This window comes from Caretta caretta, chromosome 27 (genome assembly GCF_965140235.1).
Source record: "Caretta caretta isolate rCarCar2 chromosome 27, rCarCar1.hap1, whole genome shotgun sequence".
Taxonomy (NCBI): domain Eukaryota; kingdom Metazoa; phylum Chordata; order Testudines; family Cheloniidae; genus Caretta; species Caretta caretta.
In genome coordinates, this window is record NC_134232.1 from 15,618,835 (window position 1) to 15,644,764 (window position 25,930).

Sequence of the window (25,930 nt, forward strand, 5' to 3'; positions counted from 1 at the left end):
TAGCTGCTGTGAGCCCCGTCAGGCCTGCTCCGAGCTCGCAGGCGAGAGCAGAACAATACCGCAGCCAGGCAGCTCCAGAGCAGGGCAGTTCTCGCCAGAGCCAAGCCAAGGATCGGGCCAGCGGCCGCTCTCCGCTCCTTTGAAGCGCTCTGGTGCATCCAGGCCGCAGCGCAGCCGCCAGCGGGGCGCAGGGGCGAGCTCCTGCTCAGGCTGGTGTAAGAGAAGGGAGGCTGGCGGCCAGACCAGCGAGGATATTCACTACCACTTTATTCGGACAAAGATTACAAGCCACATCAGTTTTAAAGTGCATATAATTCACGGGCAGCAGACCACAGACACAAAGCCACTAGCTGGGGCAGGCGGTATGGTGCCAGGGAGGGGTGGCTCTCTCGGTGAGACACAAAGGGGGCCCAGGCTCACAGTCCTGCCAGCCCCAGGGAGGGAGACGGGCCTAACAGCCCTGGGCGGAAAGCCGCGCAGGCAGGACAGGCCTTCGGCCCCACGCAGCTGCTAGCAGCAGTACCAGATGCCTGGGTGCTGGAGAACAGGAACAAGCCTGCGTCAGTAGGCGCCAGGCCCAAGACTCTGGCTCTCCTCCAGCCTGCCTGCACCCTCCGCCCAGAGCGAGACAGCGCTCAGCCAGCTGCCCCTTGGCCTGCGTGCTACGGACAGCTCCCCCCCAGTCTAGTCCAAGGGCATTGGCCAGCGAATGGACTCAGCTAAGCCCTGCGCTCTGTTCTCGTGGCCTCATTGGCCCACGGCAGCTTGGCACTCAGGATCCAGCTCTCGGGACCCAAGCTAGCCATGGGGCTCAGCTGTTTGCTGGGCCGATAGGCTGATCTTCCTGGACCTGCCCCAGCTCCCAGCTCTGTTACACCCACCCAGCTTCTTGCCAGTCCCCTGCCCCAAGCACACAGGCATTTCCCATGGATGCTACCCTGCACCGAGTGACCTGGAGAGGAGACCAGCCGGGGCACTGGGAGCCAGAAACCTGTAAGGTAGCTGCCCTTAGCTGGAGGCCCTGTCCCCTGGGTGCCTCTCACTGTGTGTCAGCCCCAGAACATTGTGCCCCCTCTCCCCAGGCACGAGCCACCCCTTGCTTTCATTCCTGTTCCAGGTCAAGACCCTGGTGTCTGAACTGACCCCACCCAGCGCCAGCTGTGCTTGGGGAGGGAGGGACACGGGAACATGCCCCACTGAAGGATGGTACCTTGGGCTGGCAGGTGTGTCCTCAAACCCAGAGCTGCCCAGGAACAGCCCTGGTCCCAGCCCCTTGGCTGGGTGGGAGGCTTATTTTAAAGTGCTCACTTGATTTCTTTGCATGGGGTGCTGAGAGCAGACCCTGCCCTGCTCTCCAGTCCAGGAACCATCTCTGGGGAGCCTGCCCCTCGGGTCTGCACTGCCAGGATAGGGCCTGGCGTGACAGATCTGCTGGCAGTCAGCAACGTATTTACAGCAGGCAAAGCTCTCAATGATCCAAACGCCACCCCACGAGTTCTGTGCAATGGCAGAGGCTCCAGGCTGGAGCAGGGAGCCACGCAGGGCTCGTAAAGTGCCTTAGGGGTACTGTTAGGTCAGCCTGGCCCAGGGGAACCTGCCAGCTCAACAGTCCGATGCTGGAGCACCCAGCCCAGCACTGGGCAGGCTGGAACCTCTGCGCTGCCGGCGATCTGCAGGCCAGCAGCTCTCTGATCTCCCGGGGAGACCCACACTTCCAGCCCCAGCAGACCTACGCTGACTGGCAGCCCCCCAGAGAGGCCCCAGCCCCACTCGCTGGTCAGCGTGGAGCAGTGCCCGGTAGTTCAGTGCCCAGCATTCACAGTGCTGGCTGGCTCCAGCGTGGCATCTCTGGGGCTGATGCCACCCCACAGGAGGGCAGCTCCAGAAGGGGAAAGCCCCTCTCGAGGATGGGGAGTGAAGCAGCCCGAGTCCCAGCCCTGGCGGCACTGGCAGTTGCTCGGCCCTACCGAGACGCGGATTAAAGCGTCTGCACCACTCACTCGGCTAACAGGACAGAAACCACCAGGGGCCGAGAAGGGTCCGCAGCCCAGAAGGGCCATCCCAGCAGTGCCCGCCCTCCTGTTACGGCCTGAAGGCTTGACTCGGGAAGGGCCCAGGGTGCCCGCCCCTAACCCCAGGCACAGGGAGCTGGAGCCGCGGCCCGTGGCGCCCCACTCCTGCACAGCAGGGGGGTGTGCGAGACACCAGGCTCCAAGGGCCCCTCCAGCACAAGAGGCAGAAATAGACATCACGCACCTGTGGGTCTGCAGAGCCAGGCAGGTGGGAGCTGGGGCCTCCCACGCCCCAGCCGGCCTCATGTTTCCTGCCCCCTCCCACCATCTCCTGGGGCAATCCCACGACAGATACACACACAGCTTCTCCTGGCACCATCGCATCACGGGACCAACATGGCTCCTCGCCCCGGCGGACTCTTCCACACGCTGTGCTGGGCGGCTCCCCCCTTTCGCCAGGCAGCGGGGAGCGCCTGGGGCCCCTGGAACTGCGCCGCAGGGAGGCGGGACTGACCCTCCACGGGGTCTGACCATGTGCTAGCAGCCTTGTCCCCAGCACTTCAGCATGGAAGGAAACCGAAAGGTAGCAACAGTCGCCCCAGGGCTAAAAGCTCACTCCAAGGGCTGTGCTGTGAGCAGAGTAACATCAAGCACCAGCTACCTGCTCTTTGCATGCAGGTTGGTCGCTCCAAGGTCCCTTAGCTCCAGATGCAGCTGGTTGCTCAGGCAGCTTTAGAAACAGACTGAGCATTTCTTGGCCACTCTTCTTACTTCCAGTCCAACAGCCTCAGTCTCTGGAGTCGTCCCAGCCCAGGAGCGCCCACCTGCCCTGGAACCGAGCCAGGTTCCTGCTAGCCCCAGGCAGCGTCTGGCTCCTGCTCCTGCCCTGGGCTTTGCTCCCAGGCGCCTGGCTGGAACGGAGCACTCGGGACACACAGCAACGGGAACAGGGGCAGCAACGACGGAGCATGGAATGGACATGGCATCGCGGCAGCCAGGAGCAGGGGACACGCCCGCAGGGGGCTAGATGATATCCGTCTCCCTTTCTATGCCCACGTACTTCAGGGCATCGGCCTGGCTGTACCTGCACGACAGGGACACCGGTGCATAGTCGCTTCCCCAGCAGCCTCTTTTCCACAGCCCATCTCTAGAGCAGCGGTCATCAACCGGTCGATCACGATCTCCAGCGGCACAGTGGGGAAGTGGCCAGCGTGGCCTCTGGGGCAGGCGTCTCCCTCCACGCGCTGCTCCTGCCTGCAAGCGCTGCACCCCAAGCCCCAGCCCTGACCCCCCTCCCAAAGCCAGCACCCCACACCCCCTCCTGCACCCCAGCTCGGAGCCCCCTCCTGCACCCAAACTCCCTCCCAGAGCCCACACCCCAACACTCTGCCCCAGCCCGGAGACCCCTCCTACACTGCAAAGCCCTTGGCCCCAGCCCAGAGCCCGCACCCCCTCCCGAACCCCAACCCCCTGCCCTGTGAAAGTGAGTGAGGGTGGGGGAGAGCAAGTGACAGAGAAAGGAGGGATGGAGTGAGTGCGGCGGGACTTTGGGGGAGGGACGGGGCAGATCCTGGGTTGCACTTAAATTCAAAAAGTGATCTTGGGCATAAGAAAGTTGGAGACCCCTGCTCTGGAGAGCTTCACACCATGCATCGGAGCGGCCAGGTCCTGGCTCACCTGTAATCAAAGAAGAGCTCCTCCCCAGCCTGGATGGCCCTCTTGGCAAAGATTCCTATCCGGTGGTCTCCGTTCACCATCACCACTGTGGCAGAGAAAGGAGTCAGGGCTCGTCTCCCGCAGCCCGGCTCTCCCACAGCACCACAGCCCACCAGCCTGCCTGAGCGCTGGTGAATCGCCTGGGGGCATGGCTGGCCAGCAGGCTCTGCTCCGGGCACTCAGCTCCCACTGAGCAGCAGGAGGGTCCGGCACACCGGAGAGGGCCCAACTGCAGGGGAGTGCCTGGAAACCCAACGCTCGGCCTTTCCTTTGACGTTCAGCCCCCTCCAGAGCTCACAGACCCAGAGGATGCTTCCAAGAGGCTCAGGAGACCCTGCGTAACCCAGGGCTCCATGGGCATTTCCTGGAGCAACAGTAGGGGATTCCCTGTCTAGGGTGACCAGACAGCAACTGTGAAAAAACAGGACGGGGGTGGGGGCTAATAGGTGCCTGTATAAGAAAAAGTCCCAAAAAACGGGACTGTCCCTTTAAAAACGGGACATCTGATCACCTGACCGGCCTGGCTGCAGCTGGGCACAGGCTCTCACCTTTGGCGTAGCAGTTGGGGTTCACAGAGTGGTTGGCAAAGCGGATTTTGTTTCCTTTGCGGGTGGCATCAACAACGAAATCTATTAGGAAAGGAAACCACAGAACCCTGAGATTCCTGTCAGACCAAGATCCCACTAGCTCTGGGGCTCGGCTCGATGTCTCTCCCCTCTCCCCCATGGCTCCGGGGCTCGGCGTCCCCCCATCTAGCTCCAGAGCTGGGTGAGACTCAGTGAGTTGGGTAGACTGCCCCAGAGCCAGACCAGTGCAATGGCCTCTGCACTCAGCTGCTCGTCAGAGCTGGGCACACAAAATCCTCCTGGGTTCTGGAGGGTCTTTCCCGTAAGGAATTTATTCCTCACAAAAAGACACCTGGGGCCAGATCCCCCAGCTCACCCGAAACCTGTAATGGAGTCACGTCCCTTGGCTACTCCGACACTGATCCCAGCACCACCGGGGGCTGATTGCATTCACTGCCTGGTTCTACAGCCCGGAGCCAAGCTGTGAGCTCAGGAAGCAAATCCCTCGGGACTGGCTACTCTCCAGCACTGGCTCGGGGCTCGCAGCTTTGCCTTTCTAGAGTTCAATTCTGTCCTCAAAAACCACCAAGCAGCAACTGAGCCCCTGGCGCTGCCAAGTGTCCGGTGGCTACAGGGAGCTCGGACAGTGGCGTGTCAGACCAGCCTGGCCCAGCACTGCAGAGGCAGGCGTCCAGGAGCTGTGGCAGCTGCGAGATACCCCAGGTGATCCCGAAAGCACAGTGCCTGGGCCAAGCCAGTGTCGAGCCTGGGAGACTCCTCCAGGCATAGCTGCTGTGGGCTCCTCCCTCCCCACAGCCAGGCCCTGCCCTGAATGACCCTAAGGAACCTGGGTCCCCACCCGGGAAGTTACCATTGTTGAGGTTGAAGAGGAAGCTGGACATGTACTTGTCATAGACCTTTCCTCGCCGGTCGGCCTCGTCCTGAGAAATAAGCTGGGAAATGGGTAGGCATTACACTGAGTGTCCCAAGGGATGGGGCTCTCCAGAGCCAGGGAACAACCCCTCTGCATAGGGTAGAGTCTGCTGGCTGGCCTCCTCAGGGAGAGCCTCCCTCTGCACCGCTGGCCAGGGCCAGGACCTTTATCATAGCCTCCCTCTGTAGATGGCCGACCACGTCAAACGAAGCCTGGCTCACACGCTCCACTTCTGCCATGCCAGGCATTCAGACAATGCGTGTCCTCGGAGGGGCTGAGTGCTTTTACCCACTGAGACAGGAGCAGCTTTCCCATTTACAGCCCTAGGGCCACAGCTGCAGAGGATACCGAGCACCCACAGCTCTCAGCTATTTCAATGGGCGGTCGCTCAGCCCCCTCCACAGACCCTACCTGTGGGGGCTCAGGCTGGATTCCTGAAAACTGGTTTCCCCAATCCAAGGCCATTTTCACAAACTTCGCCCAAGGACACCCAGTGAGTCTGGACCAGGACCCAGCCCTGCTCTGTCCCAGCCCTTCCCCTTAGCCTTCACTGGGCCCCTGGGGTTAAGGGGTTTATTTGTTTAAGCCTCACTCATTGTTACACATCTTTGAGGGTGGGGAAAGCTGAGAAAATCCTGCTAGAGGCTACATGCCACATGAACTGCCCCACAGCATGAGGGCAGGGACTGCTTGTTAACCGGTACTGTGACACTTGTGCGGCTGCAGCCCCAGGAACAGTAGCTAGGCACGTCTGTGTCATCCCGGACCCCGCGGGGATGGGCCGAGACGGCTTTACTAACCTCACCACAATATTCAGAGATAAATTCATTCTTCTGCACAGATTCCTTGATGAACGTCCCCCAGCCAGCGACATCTGATGGAGCCAGCAGCAAATGCTAGAGTGCAAGAGACTTGGCTGAGTCTGCAGAGCTGCTGCCCAGCAGGGTGCGCAATGGAAGGAAAACGCCCCGACATCATGCAGACAAGCCCAGAGCCCCCCGGGGAATCGGCTCCCCTGCTCCTTAGTGCCCGTTTATGCATTGCTGGTATTACCGCTGTGTCCAGCTTTGACCGGGATCAGGCCCCATCGAGACACAGTCCCAGCCTCAGGGAGTTACCATCCGACACGACAAACGCCCCGGACAGAAGGATGGCTACGAGCCATCCACTGTGAGCAGTGGCCCCCGGCTTCTTACAGCCACTTTCCTTGCAGCTTCATTAGTTCCGTTGAACCCTGGCCTGTTTTCTCACCGCGTCCCCTGAGTTCTGTCCCTTCCTACGCTTAGCCCCAGGTAGCTCCAGTTCCCGGGGCCTCTTCCTGCTTCACATTAGTTCAAACCCTGCCTTTGAATCTGAAAACGCTTTGGGAGCCTGGGGAACAGCCCAGCCCCCACCTCAGGCCTGATCTTTGGGGCGGCTGCGGCCTGGGGAAGCCCAGGGGGGACAGAGCAGCAGGGGTGGATTTTCTCCAGCCAGGCTGCTCTGCACACCGGGGGAGGGGGACAGCAAATTACCTTTTTGAGGCCGCGCTGGATGCTGCAGTTCTTACAGGAGACCACCTTGCAATCCCAGTGCTCTGAGGCCCCGCAGGTCAGGCACAGGTCAGGGTCGCACTCCCGCACAGCCAGGTAGCATGGACACTGCTTGGTGTTGCACTGGGTCTTACAGCGGCAGCCCGGGAAGCGGTTCTGACCTGCAGCGAGAGACACCCAGATTACACAGGTCAGGCTAGAGGATCCCTGCTGGCCTCAAACGCCAGGACTCCACCCTAGGGACACATCCCAGCTGGAGAGGCTGCTCAGCTGCGGTGTGGCCCAAAGAACCCCTCAGTGGGTTCGCTCTCCTGTCCCAGCACTGCCTTTCAGGCCTGACAAACTCTCTACACCTAACCCGCTGCTTTCACAGCGGTTATTCCAAAGGGCGTGGGAGGTGTCCAATGAACGCTTACATCAGACAACCTCACACTCCTTGCAGGAGGTACCTCCGGGTGATGTGTCGGGGCCACGCGCACGCTGAAAATCCGTCCCGAACATGTGCTCTGGAGGCAGAGCGGGGACGAACAAGTTTGCTGCCAGGCATCGGATGCTGATTCTCCAGCCTTGGTTCAGATGGACATTAACCATTCTAAGCCAAAGACATGGGAGCTACGTTTTCACCCCAAGTCAACAGGAAAGGAGCATGCAGGACACCAAGCAGCGGGGCAAAGAGTTTTATCTGGGGGTGCATAGCTAAAGGATGCACTTCAAATACTAGAGGGCAGAGTCAGCACCACCCCCCATCACTGAGGAAGCAGGAAGGTGAGCGCTGGGTCCCGACCATGGGAGCTAGAGTCACTGGAAGGCAAGAACTTACTTCAGACAAGGAATTCAGCCTGTTCAAGTTAAAACTCCAAGAAGCGTGTTATACTCACGCGTGTTTCCAATATTCTCACTCACTGTTCACATGAGTCTTTGAAACTCTGTTCTTTGTTAATAACCTGATCCTTGGATTTTATTTTAAATCCGTCTCAGTGCTGTGGTATTAAGTCAAATGTGAACCCTCAGCTGAATTAAACAAGCTGGTGCATAGACTGTTCCCTTGGGACGAGGGAACCTGGTAATTACCGACAGGGGCTGGATACCACAGGGGGAGTTTTGGAGGATTTTGAGGACTGAGCGCATCAAGTGTTAACCTGCAAGGCAAAGTGGGGACTGGCATAAGAATATAACGGCCACACTGGGTCAGACCAAAGGTCCATCTAGCCCAGTATCCTATCTTCCGACAGCAGCCAATGCCAGGTGCCCCAGAGGGAATGAACAGAACAGGTCATCATCAAGTGATCCTGGGGAGATTGTTTGGGGGTGTCACAGAACCACAGGGTCAGAAGAGACTGCAAGGGTCATCTAGTCTGACCCCCTGCCAAGATGCAGGATGTGTTGTGTCTGACCATCCAAGAGAGGTGTCTAGTCAGGGAGTGAACCAGTGAGAGTCACTTGCTGAGGCAGGGGGGTAACACGCTGAGAAAGTATCCCACAGACGGAGACAGGTCAGCCTGCCTTTGCCCAGAGCTGCCCTGCCAGCCCACCTGATGAGGGAACAAAGGGAAGCAGGGCTGGGGCTCTGCACCAGTAAACACATGACACGGTTTTCAGGTTCCAAGGAAGGAGAGACAGCACTGCAAAGGGAATAATGCAAACCCCCGGAGAGCACCGCCGGCAGCAGCAGGCACGCATGTTCCCTGCTGCCCTCTCTCCACCCAACAGCACCCCTCTGCATCCGATGCAGCGAGCTGTCGCTCACGCTCAAATAAATGGGTTAGTCTCTAAGGTGCCACAAGTCCTCCTGGTCTTTTTGCGGATACGGACTAACACGGCTGCTACTCTGAAGCCTGTCACTATGGAAGTGCGCATTACCCACTGACAGCCCACGATTTACCACAGAACACACCACTTCCCCTGACTTGGGCAGACTGCTAGCCAGCCCTTGTGTGTTTAGACTCCAGCCACCCTGCGCGAGCTGCCTGATGCGGGAACGCGAGGGAGCCGCTGTAACGCCCTGTTCGCGCCGCTGTGCCGGCAGCAGGGCGACGGGCTTTGTGCCCGGCCGTCTCATCTGTGTCCTTACAGTCAGGATTACACTGGCAGAACTTTTCACAGAAATTCTGAGTCATGATGCAGGGGCAGGAGCTGTCGCAGGGGTGGTCGGGGTGGTCGCAGGGCTGGTAGTTGTACACCTGGGTAGGTGAATTATCTACAAGAAGAGGGGAAATGCCATGGTTACAACCCATGCCCCGCAAACACATATGGATGAGGAGTCACTGGGCACCAGGCTCTGGAGCATCAGAGCCTGCCATTTCCAGTCTGCCAGCAGAGGGCGGGCAGCCCAGCAGCAGGCAAGCGTGCCCCTTGTGCTGAAGGCCTTACAGACACTGCACCGGGATCACAAGCACATGATCCGTTTACTTTGCTCCTGAACAGCCCCCATTACCCCCCGGCCCTTGCTCCAAACCTCCGCCTGGAAACGAGAGGGAGCTTGCGCCACTGACCCCACCCCAGAACGCTACCACCGGGACGAAGCCCCAGCACAAGCAGATGGGAACTTCACAGGTTTCCACGGCAGCCAAACAAGGTGCAGCCGGGGAGCCAACAAAAGCACCGGCTCCTGTGGCTGCTGCTGGCCTGGTGCTCACAGCTCGAGCTGGCAGGCTGGATACATGCTCAGCACTACACCGCGCACTGATGCTTCTCAAACCCAGGCCGTGCAAGCCGCCCCCGGATCACGGCCGGCACCGCACGGTACCTTTCTTCAGCTGGATCTTCCTGCAGTGTGCAGCCCACAGCCTGAAAGAGAAACAGAGACGTGGGAAACGGGCGCCCACCTGAGGAACGGCCAACAGAGCGTCTGTGCCTGGACCCTCGGGGCTCCCAATGAGCTCAGCCAGCCTGTCAGCTTTGCGTGCTAATAACCATCAGCTACTGATCACAGAGGCGAGGGCAGAACAGAATCAGACGTCTAGGAGAGACGCTCCTTAGGGCAAACCCTAAAGTCAAGCAAAACCCCACGGGAGACAAACCGCTTGGCAGGGTGGATCAGAACAAGTGCATGAGAAGATGGTTAGAAGCCAGCCATCTTCCAGCTGGGCCTGGAGGGAGGCTCCTGGGACTGACGCTCACAGGCAGCTGTTCCTCAGTGGCTACCAAGCCATTGCCAGCGCCTTGGGTACCAGGGCCCACGGACACCGCAGCAGTAGCAGAGAGAAGGCCAGGGACCAATTCCCAGCCACCAGCACAAGCCCCCCATGCTCACAGCCACTTGGGCAGGTGTGGATTAGCGGGAACACCAGCCGGGTGTGCAGAGGCTCTGCCAGCATTTTAAGAACAAGACAAGCTCGCGGAGCACTTGCCTGTGCTTTCTTTTTTTCTTCTGGGACGGATTCATGAGCTCGCTGGTCGGCAGTTTCATTATAAGGGATTCTTTCACCGCAAACTGGAAGACCTGTAGAAAAGAGTTCAGCTCCTTCAAATCATACCCTGGAGGACAGGCCCAGCTCCCACAGGCCAGGCACCCGCTCTTGCCCTCACTGAGCCAGTGGAGATTGCTGCTGCTGCTGTTCGTTTGGAAAGCAAACCCCTCCCTCTTGCCAAAACACTTCCCTGCAGAGCTCGTCCTTGGGGGACCATCAGAAGCACCAACCCTTGAAGCTCCAGCATGACGGCAGGGCAGGGACAGCTCTGGGCAATGACAGGCTGCAGCTAGCTGGGCTGGGGGCTGCAGTGATTTTCACCATATGGAGCATGTGCGCATCCAGCACTAAACTTCACGAGACTCGATGTGCCTAGAGCTGAGCGATGAAAGCTCATCCTCACAAAGCCTGGGCTGGGCCCGGGATGCTGCGGCTCCCTCTTTCCCATGCTCCTTCCCTCTGCACCTGGTTCCACGCGTAGCTGTGAACCCAGCCAAGATGGATGCGTGACTGCGTGAGCACATCGAGTGGAATCCGCCACTGGGTCTGGGGTCCCTAATTCTTCAGAAGGGAGATGGAAAAATCCCAAAAGGGCAGCAAAAGGGATTCCAGGCTGGGAGAATGTACATGGCGTGACTTTGCAGTGCTAAAGGGTGTGAGCAGCATTTTCAAAGGGCCTCCTAAAAACCCACTCACAGTTGTCTGCACACAGGCATGCTGGAGTAGGCAGGTACTCGTCTACACATGGCCCTCTGAAAACCTGGCCCTGCCCAGGAAAGAGAAGAGTCAGGGGAAGCCCTGATCCAGGCCTTGTACATCCCTTCGAGTTTACTCCACAGTCAAAGGAAGCGGAGCACGCCGGCTGGGCTGAAACCAGAGCCAAGCAGTCAGGGCAGTGGGATGGTGGAGGCGGACTGAACAGTGTCATGACACAGGTACTAGGCACCAAATCCTCAGCTCTGCAGAGAATCAGGAGCAGGCTAGTGGGTCGGAGGCAGGGGCAGAATCCAGGGCCTTGTGGTACTATCCTTAGGACAAGCAAACTGCTTTGCAGCTGCACCGCTCCAGGCTCCTCCCTCACGACCGTGACTGACACGTCAAACAGGAACAGCTAGGTGAGCGGGAAGCTACCAGACCAAAGAGGCAGCCGGCATCCTCCGAGACGGAGCAGAGGAAACAACAGACTATGGCACTCCAAGGAAGCAATTCCTTGGGCACCAGCCCCTCGCACAGCCTGGGCAGATAAACGATGCAGTTACCTCACTTGGCCCCTCAAGGCACATTTCCTCTGGTCTGTCTGTGGCACAGAAGGCAAAGCAAGAGAAAGCGAGGCTCCCAAGACTCCCTCCCCTCCTGTCCCGCCCGCCCAGAAGCGGCCAGGCGAGGATGCCAGGCCATACCTGCTTGCAGGTTTTCGTGCCCAGCAGCCTGGCTATGGAGCAGAAGTTGTTGAAGTAGGTGCCGTGGAGCACGCGGAAGAGTGACTCCTCAGCCCCCGTCCACTCGACGAGTTCCTGCGGCGCTTCCATCACAAAGAGCTGAGAGGAGGCAGGGCTGCCCTTCTGCTTGGTGGGGGTCTGGCTTCGGGAGTTGGCCTCTAACAAGACCCAGATGACAGGAAACACAGCAGTCAGGGCAGCAACAAATACACAAGACACCCACGCTGGGGAGTCTGGGTCTGCCAGGAGCCAGCCCCTTCCTCCCATGGCCCCCCTCCTTATTCCTGCCTCCAACTCCTCTCACTCGTGGCAATCTTCCCAGCAGAGCTCCCGCCAGGGCCCAGCACCACCCCGCGTGTCTGTCTGTGTAGGGCAGCAGAGAATCACGCAAGCTGCTCCCTCTGTTCCATGGCCCTCAGCAGCCTGAGCCCCAGACCAAGCCATGTGGCACCGCTGGCAGGGAAGCACTCTACCCCAGAGCCCCCTCTCAGAGGGGGCCTGACTCGCGGTGGCCGGACACACAGAGCCGTGGCAGAGGCCTGTGTTCGATGCATGGACAGAAGGGGATGCTCTGATGAGCCCGTTTGCTCCTGCTCCCCCTGCCTACTGGGCTGAGCCAAGGAGGGAGAGGAGCTAGGCTAGCCGGTGCAGCCAGGAAAACCTGCCTTGGCAACCCTCCAGTGCCAGGTCTGCAGCAGCCTGGTTAGATGGCAGTGGGGAGGGTCTATGGAAATGCGGAGGCTCCCAGGCATCATACCTGAGGAACTCGAGGCCCAGTCGTTGCCCGTGTCTCTGTCGCTGTCTCCCTCCCTCGTCTCAGTGGTGGAGGAGGCCGAGGGGTTTGAGCTGGAAGCACTCACCACATGGTGCCTACGGCGTCGCCTACCGGAGCATTTGGACCTGGGATTGTGCAGCACTGCAAACTCCTTGGCTCCCTCCTGCAATCAGACAGCACGTGGCACATGAGAGCCACGCAAGGAACGCACAAAGCTCTGTTCCACGGGCCCAGGGCTCTGCGCTGCAGCAGGGACCCTCAGCTCTCTGGGCGAGGTGCCTACAAATCCTGTGGGTGACGAGTCTCTGCAACCTCCATTGCAGTGAGACTATTCCTGGTGAGCCTCTCACACTGTAACCTGCCCATCTCCACTGCCTTGTGCTTCCAGAAGCCCCTGGCCTCTCCTCCTGTCCCCAGACAGCTCCCCTGTACACCTCCAGCTAGTGCAGCATCAGCTAGAGGGTGAGCTCCCAGGGGCAAAGACCACGTCCCCTTGTATGCATGTCCAGCACTAAGTCCTTTCCACAGCTGGCTCATCTCTCAGCTGGCTCATCTGCTGCCGAGTCACGTGCTGTTTGCCAGTGCCCCTGGCTGTGGGGGTTGGGGACGGGTGGCTGGATTTAGGGAACCTAGCCGGGTTATTTTAAACACAGTTTCCCATGCTAACACTGCACAGTCTTGTGGTACCACCCAGTATTGCAGGGCCTCACCCGTTTGAGACCAGCTAACACTCCGTGGCTGGAGGCTCGTTAACGTGGGTCTCAAGTGAGGTTTTTATTTGGACTTGTGCTCACCAACTCTGTCTGATCACTGGAACGGTACAAAGGCACCAGCTGGTCCTGCAGGTAAGGCAGGAGAGTATCCCAAAAACCTACCAGCCAAAGGAAACAATCTGTCCCGCAGGGGTCTGGCTCAATCTTGATCTCTCTGTTCTTCCGTTTATAGACATTAGGAGTCGCATGGAAAGCTGAAAAATACAAGCCACCTTCATCATGTTAGCACCAGGCACCTTCCAACTGAGAGGCTCATTCGTCCCCACAGTGGAGGAGGCAGCCGACGGCCCAGCATGCATGGTGAAAGGTGCTGAAATGCACCGAAATGCAATGCTGACCAGGCACCATGGGCACTGACCGGGAGTCCTACACTACCAGGCAACTTAGCCACAGCCCCTGGCCTCCCCGCCCACTCACAATGGAAGGAAACCTAGATCTGTGATGTTGGGACACCCGAACACCTCCCATTCCTGGAAAAGAGACTTAACGGGAAGGTTTACTTTTAAACTGACACACATATACTAACTCATGGTCGTATGCCAGTGTTTAATAACAGAGTCTAGCTGAAGAGACTCCTGTAACTCCGCAGTGACCCCCAGGAACAGCAAAGCTCCAGGTCTAACTGGCAAAGCAATGCTCACAAGGCTTTAGCACGACACGCTGGAGGAATGGGCCCAGCGACTCGTTACGATAAAGTAGTAAAATGTGGGGGCAGGGGCAGACCACAGTGAGCTGTCAGTGTAATGTGCGTCCGGTCTGTGCTGTGCCATGTCCACGGTGCAGAACAAGGGGGCTCACACAGCAGGACTGGGACTCCAACCTACTGCAGCTAACCCGTCCATCTGTGGAGATTGCTGGGGAAGATACAGACTCACGGCCACTTTAACAATGCAAGTAGGTCCCTATCCGCATCTTTAGGTGCCTGAATGTCTTTTCAATCTGGCTCTCCAGGATTGCAATACTACACAGTGCAGAGCACCAGGAAAAGACAGAGGCACCTGCCCAGTATAGTCTGGAGTGCGAGGCATGGTAAAGAAAGGGGTGGAAATGGTGGAACAGGCACCAGAACCTCCAGGGGAGTTTCCAGTTGAGTCTCAACTTACGATGCAGAAAACAGTCATATTTGAAGCAACGCCTGCAGAAGAGCGTATGGAAAGAATGCAGGGACTGCTCCCGCTGGACTGACTTTGCACATGGCCCATCAATGTTTGGAGTGCACTGGGGGGGCAGCACGTTCGGATCAGACTGTTCAGTAAGTTCCCTGTACCTGTTTTAAAAAAAAAACAAAAAAACATGCATGTGTATTTTCCTAGTGTCTGGACACACTGCTCTATGTCACTGCAACTAGCCGCTCGGCGTGCTGATCAGCTCTGTACAACAGGGCTGAGTTCAGGGGGTTGAAACAGTCAGAACTTGGGTTTTCTCCTAGCAAGTTCTCATTAGGCTACTTTCATTCTATTTCCCAGAAGTCTTTGTACAGTGTTTCCCCTCCTCCCATAGAGACAGTGTGTGACAGACATGGCAATTTATTGCAATATCCTGGGAGACCTTATTGAACTAAGTTTAAGCGTTTTTGGGATCCATTGTATGAAATGAATGCTTTATGGGCCAGGATTGTACAGAGCTTCTCCAGGAGGCAGATGTGACAGATGAGAGGCCTGGGGGTTCAATGGACTATATTGAACAATGGCCCAGACAAGAATGGACTCTTGCAACAGTGTGAAGTGGTTTTCCTGGGGAAATAGCTAGTGGGAGGTAAATGCAAATTCCCCACCTCTGGTTATGCCAAACCCCAGCCTTTGGAAGCTAAACCCTGAGGGGTGGGCCATTGTCTGCTGATCACCTGTTACTGAGGCCAAGCTACATAAGGGAAAGACTGAAATCTTCATTGTTGTTCTGGTTCTGAAAATGAGACTTGTAACCCTGGGGAAAACCCAGGTGAGAGTTTTGAAGGACTGACACTACCAGAGCCCAAGGTTCTAGCTGGCATGACCTCTAGTAAGCTTTAGCCTGTGTCTAGGTTCTTTTCTTGTTTTCAGCATGTCTTCTCTGTAACACTTTCACCTTAAGAATAAATGTGCTTGCTTATAAAGAGTGTGGGAACTTGTAACTGTGGCAATGACAGTGCTCACTGCCTCTGGAGAGAAAGCAAAGCACAGACGCTGGCCTTTTAGGCAGTCTGCCTTGCAGGGGAGGATTTCATAGCACAGGCAGGGAACCGTGCAGCCTGGAAAAACCCATCAGGAGGGAGAGAGACACGGGTCTCTAGCCAAGAGAGGTGACAGCTGAGAAACCGGGAGTCTAGTGTAGGTGCCCTAGAGGGACCCTGGAGGGGGAACAGAGGTGCAGTTTCCCTGAACATTGACACTGTCCAGGGCAGATACAGGTCTACTGCACTAGTCAGACTAGCGTACTATTATTTGCTGAAGTATCTTTGTTAAAAACTGGAACTGGTTCTGCTAGACAATTTAACCAGGAATGTCTCCTACCGCTCTTTCATGTCTTCCGGGAAGCCGTTCTCAGGAAACATTGAAGAAATAGCACTGAAGATCATGTCATTTGGGAACTGCTTCTTTGAACACTTTTTGTTGCCTAAACCAAAATGACAGAAGATTCTTAAGTTAAGCAGGACTTGAAAGCACCTTTCCCTTTTAGGGGTAGGGTTACTCCAGGGATGCTTTGGATCCCATTTTAAAAGGCAGAGAGACGATCACACAGTCATCCAACAGAGAATCCTTCCTTAATCCAACAGCTAGCATAAGGAACACACAGTTCCAGAGGTGCCCCTTCTACCCACCAGCAACGCCATCAGTGAGATTCAGTGATGATTCATAAGGGAAAAATTACTAATTTGTGCTGCAAGGGGACTGAGTGCACAAAAACCCTTCCCCAAATGCCAGAGGGGTTTAGAGAAGCAGGACTCTGCTTGGACTCGGGTTTTACTCTTGGATGTTTCATAACCAGACTAAAGTATCAGCAAGAAGATGCGTTAGCTGCGATCGCCAAGACCTAATACTTTGTAGAGTCTCTGCAGCTGAGACGAGAGATATTCCCTGCTACTGGTGTCACTCAGAGCACCACATACAGCAGTCCGAGATGAAATCTGCCACGAAAGCTTCCTGCAATTACACAGCACACGTGAAAATCCCACTGTTCTAGCTTCCTCCCACTGCAACCCATCCCACGGAAACACTCCAGCTAGCATCCCAGGGGGAGCAAGGACAGGCCACGGAACTTTCTACCTGGCACTTCACTACCCTTATTAGCAATCAACATGATGAGTGCAGGAGGGCACAGTGACTGCTGGGGAGGATGGAGGCCACCAGAGACTGTCCCAGCTTCTGCTGCCAAACCCACCTTCCATTGTGGTTCGCTTTCTTTTTCTTGTGACTGGCAGCTCCTCCTTCCCATCCTCCTGTTTACCCTCCGACTCATTGAGCCCTTCTTCTTCCTCATCTGAGTACTGATTCAGAGCGTCAACGAGCTCCAGGAACACAGCGTCGCTGATAAGGACGGACCCTGTAATCATCTCTGAAACACAGCAATATATCAGCTGCTTCGTGGGCGTGCTGCAATCTTCCAGCCTGGGGTTTGGTGGCAACCCTAAGTCAGCCACGGGACAGACTGCTTGTTAGGAACAGCGCTTTCACGAGAGGATTTTGCCAAGGCAGGGTGTGTTTGGGGAGGTGGGGAGATGCTGACTGTGCATCACTCTTAATCACACCTGGCAGCCAACACATGGAGCAACAGAGCCAGCCCCTCTTCCCAGCTGAGTAATAACTGCTATAGACACAGGTTTCAGAGTAACAGCCGTGTTAGTCTGTATTCACAAAAAGAAAAGGAAGTACTTGTGGCACCTTAGAGACTAACCAATTTATTTGAGCATGAGCTTTCGAGAGCTGAATGCATCCGATTAAGTGAGCTGTAGCTCACGAAAGCTCATGCTCAAATAAATTGGTTAGTCTCTAAGGTGCCACAAGTCCTCCTTTTCTTTTTGCTATAGACACAGACACCCACTAATTAAGCCATTTGGGGCGTGGGATGGGAGACAGCTTTTCAGTGTCTCCTACCTCCAGGCAGGGCCTTGTGAGGGGCTAGGCAGCTTGGTGGGAAAACACACAGGCTTTTCACCACGGAAGAACTGGATTCAGGTCTTGGCTCAGGTCACAAGTGAAATGAGTTTGCTTGTCTCACCCTAACCCTTCATGGATATCTGCCATCGTTATACAAATGGCAGTGCTGCTCAAGAGAGGCCCAGGGCTGGACCTGCCTGGGACGCGGAAGGTTGGGCCTGAGGTGCTCTGGCAGAGCTGAGGGCAGGGAGACGGGACCAGGCCAGCAGGGGTGCTCTTGCTTTACATGCTCCCTATTCTAAGGGACCCTCGGCAGAGGCTGGTTATTGGTACTGCTCTTTGCCTCCTCAGCTGCTCAGAAAGCCTGGTCATGCTCCCTGCTTGCAAGCCGTCCAGTGGGAAATGGAGAGCACCCCTGTGCCCAGGTTACCTTCCTCGCCGTGAACTTTCCCGTCGTAGTTATTAATTAGCTCTTCAATGAAGGTTTCATCTTCCTCCTTCACCTCATCTCCCATGTAGGGGATATTGCACAGCACAGTCTCATCCTCCACCTGCAAACAGGTCAGGCAGCTAGCGCTCACCGACAGCCAATCAGAGGGCAGCCTTGTGACTTCCCCTTCCCGTTCACATGCAGGGCTGCAAAGACTCACCCTTCCCAGACTTCACTGCTACCCAGAACACTGTGAGGTGCTCTGTTTGTAACATACCCCCTGCCACAGAAGGGTCGTGTCTCCAGAGCCCAGAGACGTTCAGAGACACAGGATAAAGCCAAGCAAGTGGTCAAATAAGTATCAGGGGGCTCATGAGCAGGACAGTACTGGGTTGGCACACAACCAGGAGCACACGGTAACTCAGCCCTGTCTGAAATACAGTACACACTAGAGGAGCATGCTCTCATTACATGCAGTGGGGACAAAGGCACTCTGCATACTCCCGTGCTACACTCGGTTTTCGTCACTCGGTTCTGCCAGAGCTGCTCCCCACTGGCATTAAGAGAGTTATTGCAGCAGGCAGATCGGTACACTCCTGCAGCAAGCAAACGGCCAGTAGGAAATAGCTACAGATTGACGTTTGTCTCATAAATAATTTTAAACGAAGAAGGTCACAGCATTAATGCTGTGCCTGAAAGTGTATTTCAATTATTCTGCGCTGTCCTGTTCTCTCAACTAACCCTCAGCAGCACCGCTGGGGGGTCAGTCACAAAGGTAGGAGCTGCCTGACTTATTTATTGAACATTTAATTATTTTAAACTAGGGCTGTCAAGTGATTAAAAAAGTTAACCGCGATTAATTGCACTGTTAAACAATAATAGAATCAATTTATTTAAATATTTTTGGATGTTTTCTACAATATATTTGAAAATTATTTCAATTACAACACAGAATACAAAGTGCACAGTGTTCACTTTATATTATTTTTGATTACAAATATTTGCACTGTAAAAAACAAAAGAAATAGTATTTTTCAATTCACCTCATACAAGTACTGTAGTGCAGTCTCTTTATTGTGAAAGTGTAACTTACAAATATAGATTTTTTTGATTACCTAACTGCACTCAAAACCAAAACAATGTAAAACTTTAGAGCCTAAAGTCCACTCAGTCCTACTTCTTGTTCAGCTAATCGCTACAACGAACAAGTTTGTTTATATTTACAGGGGATAATGCTGCCTGCTTCTTATTTACAATGTCACCTGAAAGTGAGAACAGTCGTTCGCATGGCACTTTTGTAGCAGGCATTGCAAGGTATTTACGTGCCAGATACGCTAAACATTTGTATGCCCCTTCATGCTTCAGCCGCCATTCCAGAGGACATGCTTCCATGCTGATGATGCTCATTAAAAAAATAATGTGTCAATTAAATTTGTGACTGACATCCTTGGGGGAGAATTGTGTGCCTCCTGTTCTGTTTTACCCACATTCTGCCGTATATTTCATGTTATAGCAGTCTCGAATGACGACCCAGCACATGTTCGTTTTAAGAAAAACTTTCACAGCAGATTTGACAAAATGCAAAGAAGGTACCAATGTGAGATTTCTAAAAATAGCTACAGCCCTCGATCCAAGGTTTAAGCATCCGAAGTGCCGTCCCAAATCTGAGAGGGACAAGGTGTGGAGCATGCTTTTAAAAGTCTTAAAAGAGCAACAGTTCAATGCAGAAATTACAGAACCCGAACCACCAAAAAAGAAAATGCTGGTGGCATCGGACTCAGATGATGAAAATGAACACGCATCAGTCCACTCTGCTTTGGATCATTATCAAGCAGAACCCGTCATCAGCAGAGACACATGTCCTCTGGAATGGTGGTTGAAGCATGAAGGGACGTATGAATCTTTAGTACATCTGGCACGTAAATATGTTGCAATGCTGGCTACAACAGTGCCATGCGAACGTCTGTTCTCACTTTCAGGTGACACTGTAAACAAGAAGCAGGCAACATTATCTCCTGCAAATGTAAACAAACTTGTTGGTCTGAGCGATTGGCTGAACAAGAAGTAGGACTGAGTGGTCTTGTAGACTCTAAAGTTTTACATTGTTTTATTTTTGAATGCAGGGGTTTTTGTACATAATTCTATGTTTGTAAGTTACACTTTCATGATAAAGAGATTGCACTACAGTACTTGTATGAGGTGAATTGAAAAATACTATTTCTTTTGTTTATCATTTTTACAGTGCAAATATTTGTAATAAAACTAATATAAAGTGAGCACGGTACACTTTGTTTTCTGTGTTGTAACAGAAATCGATATATTTGAAAATGTAGAAAAACATTTAATAAATTTCAACTGGTATTCTATTGTTTAACAGTGCGATTAATCACAATTAATATTTTTATCACAATTAATTTTTTTTTTAGTTAATCGTGTGAGTTAACTGTGATGAATCAACAGCCCTATTTTAAACAGAAACAATTCCACAGTTTACTAAAATCAGCCACTAAATTCAGGCATTGAATCCTGCAAAGGCAGCAGTCAGGCTTGGCCAGCCCTTGGGATTTCAGGGGAACTGGTGAGCCAGCTCTGTTATTAAGGGATACAGCATAACACGAGACAAAAACTTTCCCTTCCAATGCCTTGGGAGCAGCAAGAGACTCAAAAGGAGCAAGCTGAGGAAGGTATCTGCAACCGCAAACATGTAGGGATGACGCATTAATCGTCTCAAAAGTCTCACACCACAATGCGCTCTCACATACCATGAAATTCTGCTGAAGAGGGGACCAGGAATACATAATAGGCACCAACGCTACTGTGTTTAGGGACCTCATGAAGATGGTCTGGTTTGGGAATCCAGGGTAATTGCTCTCAACGGTACACTGGAGAACAAGCAAACACAGGGACAGTAAGCAAAGGGCAGCTCAGACACAATGACTGCAAGACATGAACATACACTTTGATCCCATCTCTTAGGTACAGCTACTGATCTGCTGAGCTTTACAGTCACAGTCACATACAGTCCTCCCTGGACACTAGCCACAGGGTTTTCTTTTTACCCCATTTCTGCAGCCTGGGGGGAGCACGAGGTGCAGTAAGAGACTGACACGCAGAGAGCAAAGAAAGGTACAGCCCTCTTCAGCCTTCCCTGCAAAGCCCTGGGTTGTAATCAGCTTGTGTGGCTGCCCTGCCATTTCCACCTCATTCTTCTGTACCTGTTTCAGGAAAGGGTGCCCAGTGCCTGGCTTCATTAGTGGGACTGGCTGAACTCGAAGCTTCTTCCAGTCTTCGTTCAGAATTTGAGTTTTTTCTTGAACTTTTGCAAAATTGGCCACAAACAGAGCCTGAAATTAGAGAGAGAAGTTCTTACAATCCTCAAAGCAAGTTTAGACTCAAGTTACTGAAATCCGAATGTGTGACACACAGCAGGCTATAGAGTCAACACAGCTGCCACTTTCAGCAAAGGCAAGGAAGGATATTATTCCCATTTTACAGACAGGGAAATGAGTTTCAGAGGGACTAAGTGACTTGCTCAGGGTCATACAGAAAGTGTATGGCAGAGCAGGGCCCTGAACCTAGGCTCTCTAGTCCCTGATCACCAGATCACTCTGTCACAAGGAACACCAAAGAAAGATTATCTACGCCACACACAGACACTGATCACGGTCTAGTCTAACAGCAGAATGTGAACAATTAGAAAAAACTCCACAGATTATAAAGCCTGAAGGGACCATTCCCATGGCTCTCCTCTGAACCCTCTCCAATTTTTCAACTTACGTCATGAATTACGGACACCAGAACTGGACACGGTGTTCCAGCAGCCATCACAACAGTGCCAAATACATATAATCTCCCTACTCCTACTCGATATTCCTGTGTATACATACGAGGTCTGGCCCCAGAGAACATATCTACCTTCGCTCCCATGTTTGCCTGAAACCTCTTGAGCTGCCGAAGACGCATATATTCAGACTTGACTTTCCTTTTCCAGTAAATAATTTTGCACTTAGACGTTGGAGGAGTTGGGATTTCCATTTTCCTGAAAAACAAAACAGAAAGGGTAGCACCCGAATGGCAGAGTGCTTCTTCGCAAACACAAGGGGTTTCCTAACAAAAACGGAGTGCTGGGATTCTCAGTGCATCACCAAGTTTATCTGGCAAAAAAAGTACAGTAACTGCCTGCACGGGCCACATTGGTTCTGTTTGTTTAGGGAACAATTATGGTGCAAACTGTACCTAAGAGAGGCACAGAAAGTTCTTAGAGCCAAGAGGGCACTGTGTGCTCAGGACAGATCATTCATTGGCAGGGGCCTCACCTATCAGTGCCCCTAGAATGCCTGGTCCCAACAGCATGAGCCTGGGTGACCTCTTTTTCCACTAAATATTCTGACAGGTTTCAGAGTAGCAGCCGTGTTAGTCTGTATCCGTAAAAAGAACAGGAGGCCTTGTGACACCTTAGAGACTAACAAATTTATTTGAGCATAAGCTTTCGTGAGTGACAGCTCACTTCATTAAATATTCTGAGCAGCTCCTCTGTTCCATTTGCCCCGGGCAGTAACAGACTGAATGCAAAGGTGACACTGGCTTCATTATACACAGACTGGAATCACAGCTTGTGCCTCCAGGTGACCCTCCTAGCTCAGCTGGGACCTTTCCCCCACTAGCATTTTCCTCCTCAGGAGTGCACAGCCAAGGGTTATTTATTAAAGATGCCAAACATTCCCTGAGGCAGCAAAAAAATCAAAACTAAGAGCCAATCGCACACACCAAGAAGAGGGTCCGGGGCTGTCCCCAGGGACTGCAGGGTTACAAAACATACTTCTGCAGGGTTAAACCTCCTTAAAGTTCACCCAGTGCCAACTGTGCACATTTCCTCCGGATCTCGTCTTCTGGGTGGGAGACATGATCACAACATTCATGTAACAAACCTGGCTGCAGAACTGTGAACGAACCTGCTCTCCTATCCAATGGAAGGAGCGGTGTCTCTCTCTAACACACACACACACAAACACACTGCAGCAACACTAAACAAGGCTCTGATCTCATGCAAACTGTAGGTGCAAGCCTGACTGTCCCAGGGAGTCAGGTTAGCCTTTGCAGTGAGTTACAGTCCATTCCGGTTCATCATTTAACCCTTCTGTTTGTATTATTGTTGTTCCAGTTCACCCAAGAGCCCAGCGGCATAGCTAGGGATCCGATCCCCTCACTTCCAGGCAGCCTGGATCCCGTTGTAACAATACAGAAGTCTTTGGACAATTAGGATTCTGAGGCATACAAGTAGGTTTTCAGGATTATACTTTTGTTTTCCTTTCATCTACTGGGATTTAACGGTCCAATTCCCCTTGCGGTACAGTTTCAAAGATATAGTTCCCCAGCATTCAAACATCTCTTTTACAAGAGGTACTGCCATTCAAACCTAAAAAACTAGACGCCCTCAGAAGCACCCTGGGCAGCTTTCCCTACTGCTTGGAATAAGCCTCCTGTGAGTGATGGGGTTAAAATAAACTACCTGGCAGAAACCAAAGAGTTAGACCAAGAAAGGGGCATTTCAAAGGGGCATTTAACTGTAATTAAGAGTCAGCAGCAGCGTCAGCCACAAGCACAGTGGGGCGTTACGTGCGTATGTGACAGTGGGGAACATCATTCGGCTTCAGCCCATGTTCTAGCCCCAGTAAGTCAGGAGTGAAGGAACAATGTCAAAAGCACAGCAGACACCTACTGCCCAGACACACAGATGTTTTAGTTACAGATTCCAAACGAAGGAAATAGGACAGGTGAGGGTGCCATCCCAGTAGCTGGAGGCAAAATGATGGCACGCAGCAATCTGACCCCCCCATAGAATATCAGGGTTGGAAGGGACCTCAGGCGGTCACCTAGTCCAACCCCCTGCTCAGACCAATCCCCAATTTTTGCCCCAATCCCTAAATGGCCCCCTCAGGGATTGAACTCACAACCCTGGGTTTAGCAGGCCAATGCTGAAACCACTGAGCTATCCCTCCCCCCAAATAAGGCCCATCATGTTTCAAACTGGTCAGCCAGAAATGGAGGCACCACAGATTAGTGGCTACTTTTTCGAGTCACAGAATGTCAGGGTTGGAAGGGACCTCAGGAGGCCATCCCAGCTCAGCAACTTCCCAATACCCCCCCAATTGCACAGGTACCCCCTATTCCAGCACCCCACTCTCCCCACCACACCTACCCTAAGCCTCCCATCCCAGACATCCTTAAACAAACCCCACAGATGAACCCCAAACCAATCCACTCCCCATACCCCAGCCGCAACCAGCCCCCAGACAAATCGGTCTGCCCCAGTTCTCCTCACACCCAGAGGCCCTCCAAACCCCTCTCCCACAGGGCAGTCAGCCCATATACCTGCTTCCCACACTGTCGGAGGCCCCAGAGCCCCCCCGGCCCACACCCTGCCCCGCCCCTCCCCTCCCCCAGGAGGGGGCCAGCCCCACACCCCGCCCCTCCCGCAGGAGGGGGGCCAGCCCCACACCCCGCCCCCCCGGCCCACACCCGCCCCTCCCCCAGGAGGGGGGCCAGCCCCACACCCACCACTCCCGCAGGAGGGGGGCCAGCCCCACACCCCGCCCCCCCGGGCCACACCCGCCCCTCCCCCAGGAGGGGGACCAGCCCCACACCCCGCCCCCCGACCCACGCCTCGCCCCTCCCCCAGGAGGGGGCCAGCCCCACACCCCGCCCCCCCGGCCCACGCCTCACTCCTCCCCCGGGCCACGCCTCGCCCCTCCCCCAGGAGGGGGCCAGCCCCACACCCGGCCCACACCCCGCCCCTCCCCCAGGAGGGGGCCAGCCCCCCCGGCCCACGCCTCACTCCTCCCCCGGGCCACGCCTCGCCCCTCCCCCAGGAGGGGGCCAGCCCCGGAGCCCCCCCCAGCCCACGCCTCGCCCCTCCCTCAGGAGGGGGCCAGCCCCGGACCCGTTACTCACTCCTCATCCATCGCGCTCAGGTGACCTGGAGGCCGCAGCACCCCGTCTGCTCTGCGCCTGCGCCAACCAGCTCGCCCCGCCCCCGCCGCTCACTTGCCCTGCCCCCTTCCAGGAGGCTCCTCCCCTCAGGGCCGTGTCCGGACTCAAAGCCCAGCCCACTTTCTCAGACTCCGCCCACAAGGCCGCCGCAGCTCGGGGCCCCGCCCACGTCAAGAGACTCCGCCCCCTGAAGCGAACGCCGTTTTCTCACCCGCCTTGGGATGTACCAAGCGAGGGGAGGGGGGAAGGGATCATACCACTGGGATCGGGAGGGGGGCATGGGCTGTACCACGGCGGGCGGGCCCCATGGAAAACATTAGAAACAATCCCTCAGTATCTCCCAGCCCCCTGCTCTAACCCACCAGACACCCCCCAAACGGGGGGTAGAACCCAGGAGTCCTAGCTCCCAACCCCTCCCCCTCGCTGGGGGAGAGAACCCAGGAGTCCTAGCTCCCAGCACCCCCACCTCTCCTCCAGTGGGGGAGAGAACCCAGGAGTCCTAGCTCCCAGCACACCCCCCCCAACTGGGGGAGAGAACCCAGGAGTCCTAGCTCCCAGCACCCCCACCTCTCCCCCACTGGGGGAGAGAACCCAGGAGTCCTAGCTCCCAGCACACACCCCCCAACTGGGGGAGAGAACCCAGGAGTCCTAGCTCCCAGCACGCACCCCCCCTCGGGGGAGAGAACCCAGGAGTCCTAGCTCCCAGCACCCCCACTTCTCCCCCACTGGGGGAGAGAACCCAGGAGTCCTAGCTCCCAGCACACACCCCCCAACTGGGGGAGAGAACCCAGGAGTCCTAGCTCCCAGCACCCCCACTTCTCCCCCACTGGGGGAGAGAACCCAGGAGTCCTAGCTCCCAGCACACACCCCCCAACTGGGGGAGAGAACCCAGGAGTCCTAGCTCCCAGCACGCACCCCCCCTCGGGGGAGAGAACCCAGGAGTCCTAGCTCCCAGCACCCCCACCACTCCCCCCCTGGGGGAGAGAACCCAGGAGTCCTAGCTCCCAGCACCCCCACTTCTCCCCCACTGGGGGAGAGAACCCAGGAGTCCTAGCTCCCTCCCCCTCACTGGGGGAGAGAACCCAGGAGTCCTAGCTCCTAGCACCCCCCCTCGGGGGAGAGAACCCAGGAGTCCTAGCTCCCAGCACCCCCACCTCTCCTCCAGTGGGGGAGAGAACCCAGGAGTCCTAGCTCCCAGCACACACACCCCAACTGGGGGAGAGAACCCAGGAGTCCTAGCTCCTAGCACCCCCCCTCAGGGGAGAGAACCCAGGAGTCCT

The 25,930-nt window shown here is 55.1% G+C and overlaps 1 protein-coding gene across 2 annotated transcripts; it reads right to left on the reverse strand.

Annotated features, from left to right (window-relative positions):
• Positions 1 to 250: 250 nt before the first annotated feature.
• EZH1 (enhancer of zeste 1 polycomb repressive complex 2 subunit) lies at positions 251 to 24,700 on the reverse strand. 2 transcript variants are annotated; one of them, XM_048829984.2, is made up of 20 exons: positions 24,612 to 24,700; positions 21,576 to 21,699; positions 20,876 to 21,004; positions 20,423 to 20,542; positions 17,661 to 17,781; positions 16,515 to 16,688; positions 15,647 to 15,749; positions 14,261 to 14,424; positions 13,260 to 13,351; positions 12,367 to 12,547; positions 11,571 to 11,767; positions 10,111 to 10,202; positions 9,507 to 9,547; positions 8,832 to 8,957; positions 6,743 to 6,921; positions 6,029 to 6,124; positions 5,166 to 5,247; positions 4,277 to 4,357; positions 3,690 to 3,774; positions 251 to 3,096 (listed from the first exon to the last, which is right to left on the reverse strand). In XM_048829984.2, exons 1-20 carry the CDS (start codon positions 24,620 to 24,622, stop codon positions 3,036 to 3,038), a joined length of 2,259 nt encoding a protein of 752 aa, XP_048685941.2. In that variant the 5' UTR covers positions 24,623 to 24,700; the 3' UTR covers positions 251 to 3,035. The 2 variants fall into 2 exon arrangements, with proteins under 2 accessions (XP_048685941.2, XP_074979811.1); XM_075123710.1 differs by having other exon boundaries at positions 13,260 to 13,369.
• Positions 24,701 to 25,930: the final 1,230 nt, after the last annotated feature.

Coding starts and splice junctions, on each gene's coding strand:
- EZH1 (XM_075123710.1), bottom strand. Junction 17,782..20,422: donor CTCTTCAGCAGAATTTCATG/GTATGTGAGAGC, acceptor ACCTGTTTGCAG/GTGGAGGATGAGACTGTGCT. Junction 9,548..10,110: donor AAGAAAAAAAGAAAGCACAG/GCAAGTGCTCCG, acceptor TTTCTCTTTCAG/GCTGTGGGCTGCACACTGCA.